Here is a 17,361-nt window from a genome sequence, read left to right on the forward strand (position 1 = left end):
CTCCGATTCGTGTCGTGTTTGTTTTGAATTTGGAATGCAGAGGCATTCTATATTCAAATTTTTGTGTTCCACGTTTGAATGTGGTAATGACGTTATTAAAGTTTGGAGTCATAGACTATTCGTTATTTTTTTTCATTGTTAATTGTGTGGACGTTGATGAAATTTAATTTGTTCATAAATATTGTTTGAAAGTTATCTGCTACTAAATCATATTATCAGTTAATTAAACACTGTTTGATTAAAAAGAGTTTGATATTTAGTTCAGATTGAATGGTATTTTTACCTGAACAGAGATTATTATTATTAGTGCCAATGATGGTAACAATCTAGACCTTATCATTAACCCATTACGGTAATTTAAGCCCAGCAAAGGTCTTCTCGCCAAATGAGGGAGGGTCTAGAGTCTAGACCATGAGTCCTCCACGCTGGTCTAGTACAACATATAAACTTTGCATTTATTATATACCAGTTGAAATTTACGTACAGTTCTTCCATTTTCTATCCCTTAAACTCTATGGTATACAATTTTTCATAACTTTTCTTTCACCATAAAAAATAACCACAAAACAATTTGCCAGTTAATCATTTATTTTCAATAGATTTCAACTAGTATTCAAATGCTAAGTAGTTCAAGGTTCCCCACTTGGTTATTACGCTCAATGGGCCGGTTACGTGATGACTGACAGACAAACGGAAACGCTAATATATAGCGATTATCGAGACTTGTGCTGTGAACGTGTTATCGATTGGGATTTAGTGATGGGAGGTTTTTGCAGGTGGTTTTTGTACTAACCAGTAGTACAATGTTAGTCAAATTCTGGTCAACGTTAGTCTATAAAATTTTGTTTGAAATATTAGCCATTTATATTTGGGATTATAAAGAGGTGAATGTGGAGGGAAGAAAAGTTTGTAAGGATCGTACCAAGTGGTGTTTTTTGGTCCCTGTCTACCTCTATGTATATTGAATTTAAAATTAATGAAAATATTGTAACTACCCGTTAGTCAGCTGAAAAGTTTTTAACTCATGAGAAAAATACAATTAGAAATTAAGATAGACGTAAATAATATAATTCAAAGCCGTTACTATTAAACTCAGAAATATCTTCAAAAGCAACAAAAAATATTACAAAATGACCACTCGTTCAGTGATCATTTTATAAGTCTTTAAAATCTAACAATAAAATCAGTTTCGACCTAATTAACTACCAACATCAATAGTGTTGTTACCAATCGTTATATCACTAGTGCAGTCATTGTCGATACGTTTCATTCATGCCAGTGTTTGTAAACACTCACTCGACTAAACACGCGAGCGGCGAGTGGGAAATTAGTTGGAACCAGTTGAAAGCGGTTAAGATTATGTTAATGAGTACTCCACTGCGCCCCGGCGGGATGCTACCACGCTTATTGTTTGAGTTTAGTCGATTTAGGGAATCGATTTCGCGGATTTACTTTTTTTTTTAGACGATTTTTTTTTGTTTTGTTTTTGATGCTCAGTTTATTTGTAAACGTGATAGTAGTAATAAAAAGAACCGTTTTAATATACATTTGATGAATATAGTTAGGTCGTGTTTCTACTATTCTAAAAATAACTCAATTCTTAGTACTTGATCACTCCGATACAATGTAACAACAATACAATAAAAGAAACAGAACAGCATAAAGTTTTTCTATTTTGTACGACATCTACAATTCTTATAATTTTTGTATGACGCATCAAGACGTTCCCACCACTTGTGAAGTGACCGACCACATGGAAATACCAGTAATAAGTAACAAACACCACGGGATAACACCCTCTATCTACTTGTAATAAAGACTATATTAGTGTAAGTATTGAAGTAACTCTCGTAAGGCGGTGTTAACTGTGTCGAAGACTTAACATTCATGTCTCGAGGCATTCGCCTATACCTAATAACCATCAATGATCGGGCCGATTGTGAAAAATATCATTAAAAAACCATCAGCGCTTGATGATTTGAATGTACCACAGATGATTCGTGCGGCGGCCCATCAACCACAATCGATTCTTTAGTTTTTTTTACTCGTATTTTTATTAAATTATCGAGATACGTCGGACTCGCTCGTTTATGCTTCGCGGTTTAAACGTTTGATTTTGCGCTACCGAAATTATGTTGAATTTTAAAAGATTTTATGTTCAACAACTGCCTGTTCGGAATTGGAAAGTGTCCAATTGCAGCCGTTGTAGTTGATTAGTTCGGGTAATGATCGCTAGAGAGGATCGATAGGTCACGCCCACTTATAGACGCAGGGGGAGGGGCGCAAATCGAATTAGTGAGCTCGATGCATCGATTAGCCTTGAACGGATCGGCAAAAAACACGATTAGCCCCGAAAATCATCGACAGCCGAAAAAAGGTAACAACCGTCTGTTAATGGCGGTTTTTGTTCGAAATTCGAAGATTTGAATTCGTAATTTCAACCGCAAGGCGTTCGAATCATTTGTCAGTGACAATTTTTTGGTAGCAATCGATTTTTAAATACAGGTTACAGTTTTTGTTTGAGCCACATTCGCGCCGCTAAATTCCACGTTTTTGGAGACGGTGCTCTCTGTTTTTGTTCGATAATGAGATAATTGGTGAAAAAAGTATCTAAAAATAAACTTTGAACACTTAGTGTTCATTTGCTTAAAAGAAAAGAAAGGTTTTGTTTTATTTGTGCAGCGTCTACGTCCTTGCTGGCGTCACTATGTGACCCAGAACTGACGTGGTCATGGGAAAGCGCGCGATTTTTTTCTCTAAACGGGACACAGGACACATTCTTGGGGGCATCAAGGCTGTGGGAACCAATTGCATTCCGGCTGAGTCTCGTAGGGAAATGCTCTTTTTACGATCCGAACCGATACGATCGGCCGATGAATCGAGTCGATTAATTACGGCGTCGAAATTCGAATGTTTGCGGTGACGTTCCTCGGCCAGCACTAATTAACGTTCGGGATGCGATGTTGCCAGTTTAATTTTTAAATTTAAAGTTATTCTGGAAGCGGATGGGCGTCGAAGCCGTGAATAGTTTTTGCACGTACATATTACAGCCGCTAACGACTCGCTAAGAATTTATTAAACTCATAATCGAAACAATTTTGTATAATTACTTCATTTCAGCATTTATATTTGTGTTTTCATGAACATTGTTAGTTTAGAAGAGACTTGTAGAGTTGTATTTTTGCAGCGGATCAATGGTTTCGCCGTCGTACAATTATATTGACGTTAAAACGATGCGAAGTTGTAACCCTTGAGCTTTTATTGATCTTAATTATTAGTTTTATTTACTGCTTCTTAATACTACCTTTAAATTAACGTAGTTATGAAAAGACATCACAAGCGATAGCGGGAGCGGAAACGCTGATTACAAGTTAGGTCTTGTAACAAAAATATTCCAAATACAAAAAAGTTTATTTTTTCTTTTCTAGCCTTTTATGTTAACAGCCAGTATAGAAAAAGTATAACCCATAACTGTCCGAAAATCAGCAATATTTATTATTTCTAAAACATGATAAGGAAATAACAGAACCTATTTCGGAAAGGAAAAATAAAATAGGGTCTGAAATCTTCAGTAGACATTATAGTCTTACAAACTATACTCCCAATCTTATAGACTTACATCAAATACTAGAACAGTTAAAAGTACTAACTACTTATATAAACGTCATATTAAACAAAACACGCGAAGCATATTCAAATCTAAGTATAAAATTAACTATGAAATTAAAACAAAATGTCCTTGTAAAATTCTAATCGATAAGTGCGATTCGAGGCACGGACTATGCAAATTTTATATGTAAATAAACCTTTTTAATCAATGTTCCTTGCCTGCACTAACAATAGTATCGCCGTACATTCAAATGTACCTGTATCTTAAGAAGAATCGCTCGCTGCTACGTTCCCTGTACAAGAATGAATATTTATTTCGCATACACTTTAATATTACTATTGTTCGTAATTTGTCGTCATATCTGAATCTCGAATTTATGTTTATTGATTTTTTATTCACTATTAAAATATAAATTTGTGACATTAAAATAAAACGTTGGCAACACTAGTTGTCAAAAATGTCAAAAGATGATTTGACGTTTCGAAACACTGGCCACTGAAACAATTGTCAAAAAAAAAGACGAATTTAAATTCAGAACTAGTGATGTCCAATCGCAAATGTTAATTATTTAACGACGTGTTAAATTTTATTGTAGCATAAATATTTGTTAGTCAAAATAGTCTAGTAGCCTATTCGCATTAGCCGATAAAACAGCTATAAAGTCTATGCGATTAGAAATTCAACGTTCTTACAATATTCATAATATCAGCCATATTAGATGTTAATTTCTACGTGTGTGTCATTCGAGATGCTTATTATTGAACAAGGGAACTCACGCTACTCCGTTCACGCAATAATTTCACCCCCTATTTCGACCACTTAGAAGTACAATGTCAGAGAAAAAAAAACACCATATTAAACCCTGATTCTTCAACTATCTGCTCGCCAAATTTCAACAAAATTGGTCGAATAGTTTAGCAATAAAAGCGTAAAAGACGGACAGACGAATAAATAATATTTGTATGGTGGTATTACATGCATTATAAGATAATGTAAGGTGCTATTATTGAATGTTTGACGTCGCAACGTGTCATAGATCAACGGCTATTAGATATTATCCTCTTGTTATTCTTATAGGTATTGTCGTAAATATGTATGTCTGTCTGTGTATTATGATTTGTCGATAGGAAGTGCTTTTGTGGAAACTATAGATATAACCTTTGTCATGGTTAAAGTTAAATTACTTTTAGTAATTCGCGTAAAAAGAAAAGTATGACTTAAGGTTATAAATATAAAATCTTTGCCTAAGAAGACTTTTTGATCTGTTTAGACTTAGATACAAGAATATTCTTGACATTAAAAAAGTAGGGATGCAGGTAGACTTAGAAATTTTTGAGCTCTGTGTTTGCAAAGATAGGATGTGTAATGAAAGAATGTCTTTTCCCCTGCCAAGGACCCCCACAAGGTACAACTAGAGTAACAATCGGGAGTCTTGGATACCAAAAGTCTTTGTTTGTTTTACATAACAATTTATTGAAATTTAAACAACTAGCGAAGGTTCACTAATCGTCAATTTAGTTCATCGTATGACGGTAGTGACCTCTTTCAACAATACTGGACAAGGATTGAATTATAAACAGGTCAAGAAAGTAAATATGTTAAACGAAATATCGAAGTAAAGAAATGGAACTTAACTTTGGCTAAATGTTGCAAAGATTTTTTTTGACTTCATGACTATTTCAATTAATAAAAAGTAGTCCATGTTATTTAGAAACAGTGTTAACCTAATACTATGACTATAAAATAGCTACTGATATGAATTTTGAGTTAAAGATCAACCAGCGCCTCAAGCGTGATTTTTCGGAACTAATTTTTGTCACGTCAAATTTAAATGTCATATGAAAGTGACAGTTTTGACAGCTCAAAGTCGCGTCATAGACTAGTAGTTTTTATTTCTATTGAAGTATTTTATTCTAGGTATAGATAAATTATGTAAGAATAATAAGATGGTTTCCCAACATCCTGTGGCCTCATGGAGATATGAATCTTGAAGTATCGCAACAGATTGAATCAAACAATGGATATAATTGTTTATTTGATTTTTATTGAGATTTAATAATACTAGTTCCTGTTTCCTTAGGTCATTTTAATTGAATATTGTAACTGTATTATAAACTATTTGATTGTAGTCATTGACTGACGATTTGATATTTCTAGACGTTTTTGAAAATTGAATCTTTAAAGTCGAATTTTGATTCATATGATTGGTTGTACTTTGTGTCTTTACATTGAATGTTTTGTGTTTAAGTTAAGATGAATTTAGTGCCAGAATCAGTATTTTTAATGATTTTGTTGTTACAGTCATAATAGGTTTAATAGTCACCCTATCAAGTAAGTAGGTAAATTAACAAAGAACTGCGTTTTAAATAAATAGATGCAGAAATGTATATTTCACAGTCAATAAAAGCCACTTTTCAGAACTTATCTCACAAATGTTTTAAGCTATCTAAAACGATACATACCTACAAAAAATCACGTCTTTTTCCCTTAGAGATAGGCAAAGACCAAAGAAACAAAAACCTTACCAACTCTTCTCTTTACCTTCAATAGAAATACACCAATAACTTTATCTATTGCAGCAAATAATCGTTTTCAATTAGCAGTCAGTACAGGTTGCGCACATGTCATAAAACGACTATTACCATAAGAGACAATGGGTACAATAATCTCGCCGGTCGCTGCAGGGTTAATTGTACCTAATGCCCAACTATTAATTGATTTTGTTACATTGTTCTTATCGAATGGCCACTATTGACCCCGTAGCCGCTGGGTTATTTACATAATTGCTTAAGGTTTGTGGGGTTTAGTTTGTTGTATGATTTTTTCGTTAGAATATTTGCTGGTGAAAATTTGTGTGTTGTTGTGATGTGATGATGTAGTTTTCCTACCAAAAGAAATTTCCTATTTTGGTGTAAGAAATGTCTTTACCTACTATATTCTTGTTGGTAGAGAAGTTGTGTCATTCTGAGATAGTCATGGCTAGTTTATTCTTTGTTTTAGATGGAGGACATTGAATAAGAACCTAAGGAAGTGGAGTGGGAGCTAGCAGGCACTGGGAGTGGTTTGACAGTTGGCTAGAGGTCTGTATGCTTACCTGTTGCCAGAACTGTGCGAGTAGATATATTCTCTCTTTCTTGAAGAGCCAGTCCATCGAGTGCATAGCTTGCACCTCCGCCTCCGGTGCGGCGGGCAGGCTGGCCGCTCCCGTGGGGTGCATCCGTCCGAGTCTCACGCACGACTCATACTGACACTGTCCCGCCCGGCACTCGACCACCTTCCCTCATCACAACACATTCTACATCCAAGTATCCACGAGTCGATTCTTCATTCGACTATCGATTAATCGACTATTCGTGTCGCGTGTCTTTCTACTTTTTCTTTCTTATTGTTGCTGTTCAGTCTGAAAAAGAAAAAGGCGATTGAAAGGGGAAGGTTTACATCGATTCTATTGTCTGCAGACAATCGGCCACTCGGTTTTCGTGTCGAAACTAATTTGGTTGCGAGTTTGATCAAAGCGATAGCTTACGAAAAAGTAAATTGACAGGTTCGTGAATCGAAAAGAACAATCGTTGCCGCGATTGTGAAACACAAAAGATTGAAGGAAAGCTATGAAAAGTGGGAGGTTTGCCAATGACCGTAGTCGTTAATAACACGTCAAATGCTTAGGTTTATTTCGGTGATAATTTGAACGGCGAAATTACTGACTTTATCAGTTTCTTGTCATTTAATGTGAGTTATTGCGCTCGGCTGAGGAAATAGTTTGTTGTACGCGTGGGTGTGTACATGAAATCTGTCACTAGATTGACCTGCATAATTAAGATTTGATTTCTTGCCTCTTACGTAGTACTTCTCTATCAAAACATAATCAAACGAACCTAAAACTCGAGCAGTAACATTGAATTCCGTAAAAGAATTCTCCCGAAAATCAAGTTACATTTACAAACTTATTTCGAACTTAAACATCGAAGCTCGTTATTTCCGCGGCAAAATATTTACTAGGCTCTTACACGGAGTTATTTGTTTCTTTTATTTAGTTCATGTTATAATAAATAGTACAATAAAACATGTAAAAACTTATCGCCGCCCAAACAAAGGCCGTAAACTGCTACCTGTGAATTTGTGGGCCTCAAGACATGGCCGGTAGCGAATATATTGTTTTTGTTCATAATTATCGAGAACTTTGTAATACTTTTTACGTAAAAATTTACCTGTTGTTATTCGGACATATTTTTTTGTGTGTTCGGTTAAATAAATATATTTCCGTAACATCACTAGTGTAATGACATTTGATTTTATCTGTTAAAGTGATGATCAGATATTTAAAGCTATGTCCTTTATGATAAGATGTACGAATGTGAAAAAGCAAAGGAAGTTTGTTAGAATCGTAAAAAGTGGTGTTCTTTGGTCTTTGTCTACCTCTATGGGAATAAGGAGTGATTTTAGATCACATAAATAATTGTTCCGTGTGGGAATCGAGCCGGTGACCTTCCGACGCAAAGGTAGCGGTGTGGTGACCTAAACCACTGCGCCACGGTGGCAGTCAAAGAGAAGAGAGTTAGTATTTCTACTTTTCTTATAGTATTGTCGCTTAAAACTAACGAATTGTACGTCCAAGTTGGCCGGTGGGGTTGGTACGCTAAGTTACTGGCGTGTCAATCAATAAACATGATAAGTGCGGGAGTTTCGTGCTGGCCGATATGCAAACAGGATTACCCGGCCGCACGAACAGCACACGCCTTGAATCGATTAGTCGATTTTACGAATCGAATGATGTTAATTAGTCGAGTGGAACGACACTATGCTGTATCATATGTCATCTGAATTGTCAAACGAGTATCTTAAGACGTCTTTACTTTTGCAATATCTAAATTTATAACTATCTGTAATATTTTTAGGTACGATTACTTACTGTATTTCTAGGTACGCATTAAATACCTTTTAAGATAGTATTTTGACACTATTTTTTTTTACATTTGCTATTATTATATTACTTTATATAGCAAATAGTCATCTAACACATTTTCATTAATGTGAATAAGTTACGCCTTTTTTCTAAATTATATGAAAATGAAATCGGCTCACTTTTTAATTTTTAAGCTCTGGATTTGAAAGTACAATCGAAGTTATCCGAAACTTTTAGTGATGTGCCATTTAGGTTACGGTTAGTATACTCGTAAAATATATTTATATTACGAATGAAAAGTAGAAAATTAATACATTTCCTTTATAGTGAGTCATGGAGAATACATTGTAGTTACACACTCGTATTAGTTAATATTCATTAGTGGGGGGAGGTCAGATCGTATAGATAAGTACTCGTTACTACCCCTGCGTATTTGTTTGAAATTTCTGTTATAACAAAAGGGTTTTTAATAATATTGTTAAACAGTGGTATTTATTTTATAAATTTATCGAAAAGATATCGATCGTTTTGTGTGACGGGTTGAATGAGTTGTATGTTTAAAATAGCTGTTAAAGATATTTAATTCTGTGGTGTCATTTCGTCGTTTGACATTTTGTAAATTTTTGCTTGTATTTAATTTTTTGTAAGCTCTTTTTATTTCCGCAGCTGGCCAGCATGGTGGACTCAACACCCCTTCCTCATTCTTTTGCAAAGCAGTGAGTAGCAGTGGCTTGCAGCAATGGGTTAAATATATTTTTATTTTCTATTTTCTTTCACTATCATGCATGAAAGTAACATATGGTAAATTTATGTACAATTTGCATCATGATATTTGTAATTTAAAAAGTAAAATTGAACTGTCTATTGAATGTCACGGTTGTAGCCATAAATATCAATGGATGCATTTTTAATTTTAATGTCAGTAGTCGAAATTAAAATAGGCTGTATAAATTCATTCCCTATCATGTCAACTTCAAATATAGACACCTTGAATAAAAAAAATATAAAATTTCAAAATCAGACGTCTGGGGCTGTTGACATAATTACATTTGCAGTTGTTTTAATTCTTTTGTTTAATCTTAAACCTAATTTCAATAAGCATAAGGATTGTTTTAATTGTATCGATTGTTCGATAGATTTCGGTAAGTTTGTCATCGATAGAGATCTCTCGCGTGCCGCCCGCCCGTTCCGTCCCCTACTAGAATGGCTTCTAACAACTTTATTTTTCGACAAAATCCTAAAATATGTATACGTTAGAATATAATATAAATTAACTGTGTATTAGAATTGTAAATTTGTCGTGTCGCTAAGTGGTTTGTGTCGTGTACTTGGTCGTTCCAAATTGGCGGGTAATTGAAAATTGTTTGAGGATAGAATCGTAATAGTGTTGTACTTGAGACTCGACTAACAAAAAAAGTAAACTTCGAATGGTCGATTTTATTGGTATTTGGTTTTAAAGTCGACTGTATACCACCATTAAAGTGCCATTACGTCGAAATAAAATAAATTAACAGTCGTTTATTTTAATATCTATTAACGAAATCGTTCCTAAAATACTTTGTTCCCTCATACCTCACAGTATACGTTTACCTATATCATTATAATGATTTACTAAACCATTAAAAACTATTTTACGACTATCCAAAGACTACACTCGACAATATATCCGAAGGAAAAACATCGCCGCAAACATTTTTATCACTGTTGTAAATAAAAAATACCCTCAAATTCTAAAATACATCGAAGAAATGGTATTACCAATAAACTTCTGTCTATTTCACCCTTATAGTCCTTATTACGGTAACATAGAGTATATTTTCCCATGGTTTGTTTATGAATGGGATGTAAATAAATTTTGGCGGTGAACAAAAGCCGATAGTGAACAGCAGTAAAAATCTATCGTGCATCGAAAACGTTGTGTTTCGTGACAGAAAAGTTCGCTAGTTTCCATTCAATCGATGCCTTTTAGTTCGGCGTTTTTTACAAAACTTTCTAACCTAATTATTTATTCACATGCAATGGATTAACTGAAGAATACAAGATTAGTTCCACTGGATATATTTTCATATTTTTTGTTCTATTAGAATTGCTAATATAGTATTTCTTCGTGCTTCATTTATAGAACCAATAAATAACTCAAAAAAACTAATTGCACTTGACACGTAACATGTTTTGAATCGACTAAGATAGACTCAAAAAGCATAATCGACTAAATCGGTACACAGTTATTCCATCTGTCAATTAAAAAAAGAAACCAAATCCCGACAAATGACTTCGAAATTCAAAAAGAATCAATTCCCGTTCCATTTCTGAATGCCTTCCCCCTTCCGTTTCCTTTTGTTTCAGTTATCGACACTGAACTTTTGTGCCAGATATTAGTCATGTTGCGAACTTTTTTACTTTTTTCGAATCTGCGGTTCTTCGTTTGTGCTCTTTGTAGTACGGTCGTTCAACAATTCGATTATTTCATCTCTCTTCTTTGATTGATACGTTTTGTTTTCGCTTTTTAACCGGAGCGGTTTTCGGACGTGTGCTAAGTGCCCTTTTGTCGTATTGGTTTAAAACGAGTGTCCTTTTATTGAATGGAGTTAAAATCGATGGCTGTGAAGTTTTTCAGTTTGTTTGTTCGCGAGAGTAGCGTAGAGTGAATGTAAATGTGGGATAGTGGTGGAATTATGCGATTGTTTACAGCTTTTTGTATAATACTGACAACTGTTCATGACTTATTGAACTCTGCTAGAATATATTTCATGTAAATAATGTATCCGTTGCAGTTAAACTACCGGTAAGGAAAAATAGTAGGTATAACTAAATTTTAAAAAACAAAGAAAGTCTACCTTTCTCCGTAAAAATATACCAAACTCAACAACAAAAGGTTAACCAATAATGTAATTAAGTAATCAACTGTAAAACCGATTAGATTTCAAAATAATACGCATTAGAAATTCAATTGACTTTTTCCAAATGTCACATTACACAAAAACAATTTTTGTCACGACAAATAACGGTTATCAGACCAATAAACGTCAATTTAACAAAATGATCAATTTCAATTTCACTTGCGATAAGGGACATCACTAACGTCCTACTATCACGATAGTTTAGTCGATTATTAAATGCTCGATTATCGATACAGTTGTATCGAGTCGCGTGTCACTGGCAGGTGTGGTGGTTAATTTCTTTTTTCTTCATTAAATTATTGTCATAGAGTTTGTTAAAATATTTTTAAATAGATTATAAAAGTGAAGGTTTTTTTTCGAAAGGTCGTAAAATGTGTAACGATGCATTTTTTTTAAGGTGAATTGTTATAATACGTAACGTACGTAATACGTTAATAGAATTTATTATAATATTAATTATTATTTATAAGACACATAATATGGCTATTATATTATCTATATTTGGTATATAAGTATACACATGACAAGCTTATTGATTCAAAACAGCACATTTTGTCAAGAACAGACTATAACTACATATACATGCATACATACATAATAATATATCGCCTTTTTCCTAAAGGGGTATGCAGACCAAATAACGCCACTTGGTACAATCCTTACAAAATTCCCTTGCCTCATTCGCATTTAATATAATTATAATTTACTTTTATACCGCATAATAATCCTAATTTCTACAAATATTTTTGTACATTGTACATTTTTTTAGCTAGAACCAAGCACCGAACCTGTGACTTAACATAAAAAAAAATATTTACCCAAAAATTAACATCCCTTGATAAGTAATTTAAAATTCATTAAAAACTTTACGTTCTGTTAGTTGACATAATTATGTAGTTAACGCTTCATAGAAGGGGAGGATACCGACAATATATTTATTACCAAAACGCACTAAAATGGTTATTGAACTGGGAAAAAAGTATCTGAGACGAACAAGCCGTTTTTGAGATGGGAGGACACACACGGAATATTACATATTTGAGAGAGAAAGAGAGATTTGAAGAAACGAAAATATGTAATAGTAGTTTTAGTTGATTTTTTATTATTAATGTTTATCCCAAAGGTTTTTTATTGTTTTTTTGTTATTTTATTTATGTTTATCTTTTGCGAATTTTTTATATATGTTTCGAAAACTTCTCATTTTAAACACCTAACCGTATAGGCTATATGTGATGGACTTAAAGCCAGTTATAGCCATTTTAATCAGAAGCTAGAAATGGTGAATCTACTAAGTCAATTATTAGAAAAAACCTTAGTTTTTTCTACACTTTTACTTTATGAGTTAATCAACCCTTATTCCCAGGGCTGCAATAAAAGACTCAAAGACAATATATTAGATTTTTAATGTTTTCCAAACGTGTGTAAGACACAGGTAGCACATTATTCCGCGTCCCGTCGTAGTGACGGACAAAAAAACACATCCGAATATCTAATATGACATTTTTGACTCCCCTAATTGTAGGGTGACTATGGAAGAGACGGATTGATTTAGGATACGACTAATAATTAATATAGATTTATTGGTAAAATTATATCAGTTTGCAACCTCTGAAAATGTGAATTTCAAAGTCAGTAAGCACAAAAAATATTGTCTGGTTTAAGTAAGTGTTAGCCTTTTAATTAACCAATGATTCTATTTTTTATCGAATTATATTTAATCGATATTTGTATTTTTGATCTGTTTCTCAGCTAGAGAAAGGAAGTTTTATTATAAAACGATTAAAAGGATTATACATTATAGTATTCAATATTTCCAGACTTTACGGAAGAATACACTACACAATAACCTCAACCCAAAAACTAATATCTAGCACCAGTTCTTCAAAGACTCCTCAAACCTAATTCTATCCCATCTATCCTCAATTTCATGGCAACATCACGACTATTCCACCCTCGCGTGGGACAGCACTGTTTCACTGGGACTGTCGAACGCTCCAAGTTATTGATACAGACATACAAATACCCCTCATATTTATGATACACTTTTATTGATGGATTTGTCCTAACACTTCCTTTGAATCTTCTTTAAGAATGTAGAGATTTTAGAAAAGTTTAGCTTCTGAATTGATGTGTAATCGTAAATCAAGGATTAGTTGAAAAGGTTTTTTTGTAAATCGTTAGTCATGTGATGTTTGTAGTTCGATTTTCTACAGTCTATGGACTTATGATTGTTTGTACTAATAACTAGTAAGAAATGTTCTTAAAGAAAAGAAGAGCATTGGTAACCCCCGCTTTCTGAGGTACATTTAGCAGTAGTTTATCTATTCAATAGCGTTTAAACTACCGCTAAATGTACTGAGATACCGGGTGTAACTTAGTTACCTAACCTTTGGTTTCCCATGCACGAACTTTTTACACAATTGTTAAGGGAATGAAATGAGGAGCTCGTGGCTAAGAAAGAACAGCCATCTCTCAGGTCAAGCCCCGCTTGCCTAGGTTGTGCTGTGGATGGGTGACACTTACAACTTCCTTATTGTCCGGAATATCAAGCATCATCAAATGTCCTCTCATTTAAGGCTGAAGATCCTTGCCCAACAAGTCATATGTCAAATAGATTAAAATTAAACCCGTATCTAAGTTATAATAATAATATAATGATGCTGTATTGAATGATTAATCTCAATAAAGGTGGCAGGCACGCACGTGTCGTGACATTTCTCGCTGGCAGCTCGTCGAGCTATTGATTCCATTGGCAGATCTCTCTCGTTGCACAATGTAATGGCTACGGCTATTTTTGGGCACTAGGGATGACTCTGAAAGACGATGTCGAGGATAGGACGACGTGGAGAAAGTCTATCTATCTATCGTATGGTTAGTGGTCAACCTAGTGTCAAAGTTGTTCAAACTGCTCGAAAGGCCTTTAACTTAACGACTGTTATCTTAATTGACAACAACCGTGACCGACTTTTTACGTGCCTTCCGAACCACGGGGACGCTCAGTTCAAATATCACTATGCGGTCATCCATCTATGGAATGAAAGCGCCAAAGGTTGCTTAACCCACAGATCGTTCACCGACCGGTGAGCGCAACTGGCTATGGTTGTCACTAATAGAAAAAGGCGTTAATTGTAACCAAACTTTTCAAGAATAATGTTACCAGTGATATTAAATCCAGTCTTCTCGAACTTATTTTATATTTACATATTTCCAGCTGGCAACCCTGACTATAGTTTGAAAATGACAGGTTATTTTAACAGCCCGTAACATTGTTAATATGACATGTGGTTCAGTTATTAATTGTAACATGAATGTCGTTCTATTGTAGGACGTGGGTTCGATTTACTTGTCGTTCAGGTGCTGTTTGCCGATACAATGTGTTTTATTTAGTTATCATATAGTAGATATTAAGATTATGGATTGGTTTAGAAGAAAATCTGGGGTATTTTTAGACAAATTGGTCCCTTATGATTATAGTCTATAAGAAATTATAATCTATTTTTGTAATAATTGGTCTCTTGATTTTGAAAAGGGTAAAGGCAATGTTTGTTACTCTGAAATGTAAAAACTACTGAACAGATTTTGATGAAATTTGGCTTATAGATAACCTAGATTTGGTTTGATATCCTTTTTTATTAGAATATATTTTAAGCAACTGAGATGCAGAATTATTTCTTTGCTATACAGTATAAGATAGTATCTGAATATATGCAGCTTCTAGGTGACTTTGATTAGTAGAAGTTAGTTCCAGTCATAGTATATTTGTCTCTTCCTCAATAAATAACCTATAAAAATAATAAACACATGTACGAAAATCTTGTTTCAAACATCATACAAGCAATGATGACCAATAAATTCTAAGTAACGTATTAAATAAAACTATTTTGAAAAAACGATCATATCCATTGATACCAGTCGGAGCCCACATGTGCGAGAAGAGGGGGACAGAGCTATACATTAGAGGGAGAGGGAGCTATTTTTTTCTTTTTTTTTGAAGACTAAAGGCACCGATTTTGCCATATGTACTTTGAGAATAATATTGGTTAGAACTTTTTATAAGTTTTGATCTTTTTATTATTGTTTGTTGTGTGACAATTTTTTAGAAGTAATTATGGTGATTTTTGAAACATTGGGAGATTTTTTCTAAAGGCAAATTTTATACTCTTGAGTATATTTAATAGGGTAAAGTAGTTTTGAAAAATTACGTGTTGGTGTTAATCACTATAGTTTGGTACTTAGTAGCGGCATTGTTAATAATGGTCTTCGGATTCGATTCCCAGTAATACCAAAATAGATTTTTATTTTGAATTATACGTAAGTACGTAGTTAGTGTATTATTAGACTGGTAAGTTTTTTATTTCCACATACATCTATTGAGGGCATGCAAAGTCCCCAACCCGCACTTGGGCAGCGTGGTGGACTCAAGGCCTAACCCCTCCCCCTCGTTTGGAAGGAGACTTATTGCTTACTTATTGCCCTGCAGTGGGACAGCGATGGATTAAAAAAAAACTTATGAACTAACTAAATAAACTACGTATAGCAATTCAAAAGATAAGATTCTCAAAACAGACTTCATCACACCTCTCTGTTAACCCCCTAACAACAAACTCGTAGTATGACTAACACAAATACCGCTTCCTAAGCTTCTAGATTATCAGAATTACTAGTAACTAACCTACCTAACTGCTAACTAATCAATAAAAATACAACAACATTAAAATATTGCTTTCAGAAAAAATAATTTTGTTTACGTATAAAAAACGCTTCCGTCTCTAATTTCGACCATCAGCAATTTCTTATCAACCAGTAAAGAATTGACATATTTTCTCACGGTTGTGATAAGAGATATTGGACCTTTTGGTGAAGGAATAAGGTTGAAATTCGGTTGGAAAGAATCGTGAATGAAGGGACGTTGGTCTAAAGTGTGGGTGGGAGCGATTTTGTGTGGATTGTTCTAGTGCTTTTCGTGATAGGTTTGCTTGAATTGCTTTTATTTTATAATGTAAATAATTACCAACTAACTTTAGCACTGTATTTTATTCGTTCTTGTTTGTTTTTCTAAACCTAGCGTAAATACTATATTTAAATGAGACAATTGGTTTACAAATAGGTACAGGAAACGGTTATATATTTTGGTTAACTTTTGCGATAGTACTTTATTATATCATTTTTAAGGATTAATTATCAGATAAAACAGACTACCTTGAGGTCAAAATCATCAAAATTATAGATTTGATTAAATTATGTCTTTAAATATTGAAATCAACTTACTAATTTAAACGTTAGCGTTATCAATCATCCGCTCCGCTCTCCGCTCGCCTCTCTGCTTATACCTTGCACCACAAGGTGTAACATATCGCGACACAAACAAGCGGATTCACGGGACGCGCATATAGCAATGAATCGGTGTTCTATTACCGTAACCGTTTGTCAATTGCCAACGACTTTCTCGAAACATCTATCGTATGAGTTATGAATGAGATTCTTATATACATATGTAGCTAGATAATTTTACCTTTTATAGGTAATGATATAAGTAATTAAGATGGGAACTATTTTTGAGTAGGTGGTAAGCAGAATAAGGGTAAGTGTAAGATAAAATAGGAAATTAATGGTAACTTTGTATTAATGTATATGGTTAGTGGTTAACTAGAGTCAACTGTTTTGCCCCTATGGTCTGGGGTAGTTAGTGTATCACTTCTGGTCCTGGGGTGTTCACTAATTAGTCGCGAATGGGCTTATACCATAAAATGGTTAACTTTATAGAACTTTCTGCTGCTACTTGTTTTTACGAAAGAGTGCTTAAAGCGCATGCTTTCTAAATCATCAATGAATTTCAGAAATACTTGTACCGAGATGGAATCGAACCCAAGACCCCATAGCAGATTATAGGCGTGGTGACCTACCTTGCCATAGATTCTAACTATGACTACTTTATGCACAACCTATTA

General features: G+C 34.0%; 2 protein-coding genes across 2 annotated transcripts in view; one reads left to right on the forward strand and one right to left on the reverse strand.

Moving 5' to 3' along the window:
- The window catches only part of ct (homeobox protein, cut), a 167,119-nt gene that overhangs the window by 143,124 nt on the left and 6,634 nt on the right, over nucleotides 1–17,361 (reverse strand). The window contains exon 2 of the mRNA XM_076127918.1: nucleotides 6,705–7,010. Within this exon, the coding sequence (XP_075984033.1) occupies nucleotides 6,705–6,827 (123 nt within the window). The 5' untranslated portion in view covers nucleotides 6,828–7,010. The remainder of the gene's footprint in view (nucleotides 1–6,704; nucleotides 7,011–17,361) is intronic.
- LOC142981858 (uncharacterized) overlaps nucleotides 1–17,361 on the forward strand; it is a 220,813-nt gene that overhangs the window by 55,994 nt on the left and 147,458 nt on the right. The window lies entirely within an intron of this gene.

Source organism: Anticarsia gemmatalis, chromosome 20 (assembly GCF_050436995.1).
Source record: "Anticarsia gemmatalis isolate Benzon Research Colony breed Stoneville strain chromosome 20, ilAntGemm2 primary, whole genome shotgun sequence".
Lineage (NCBI taxonomy): Eukaryota > Metazoa > Arthropoda > Insecta > Lepidoptera > Erebidae > Anticarsia > Anticarsia gemmatalis.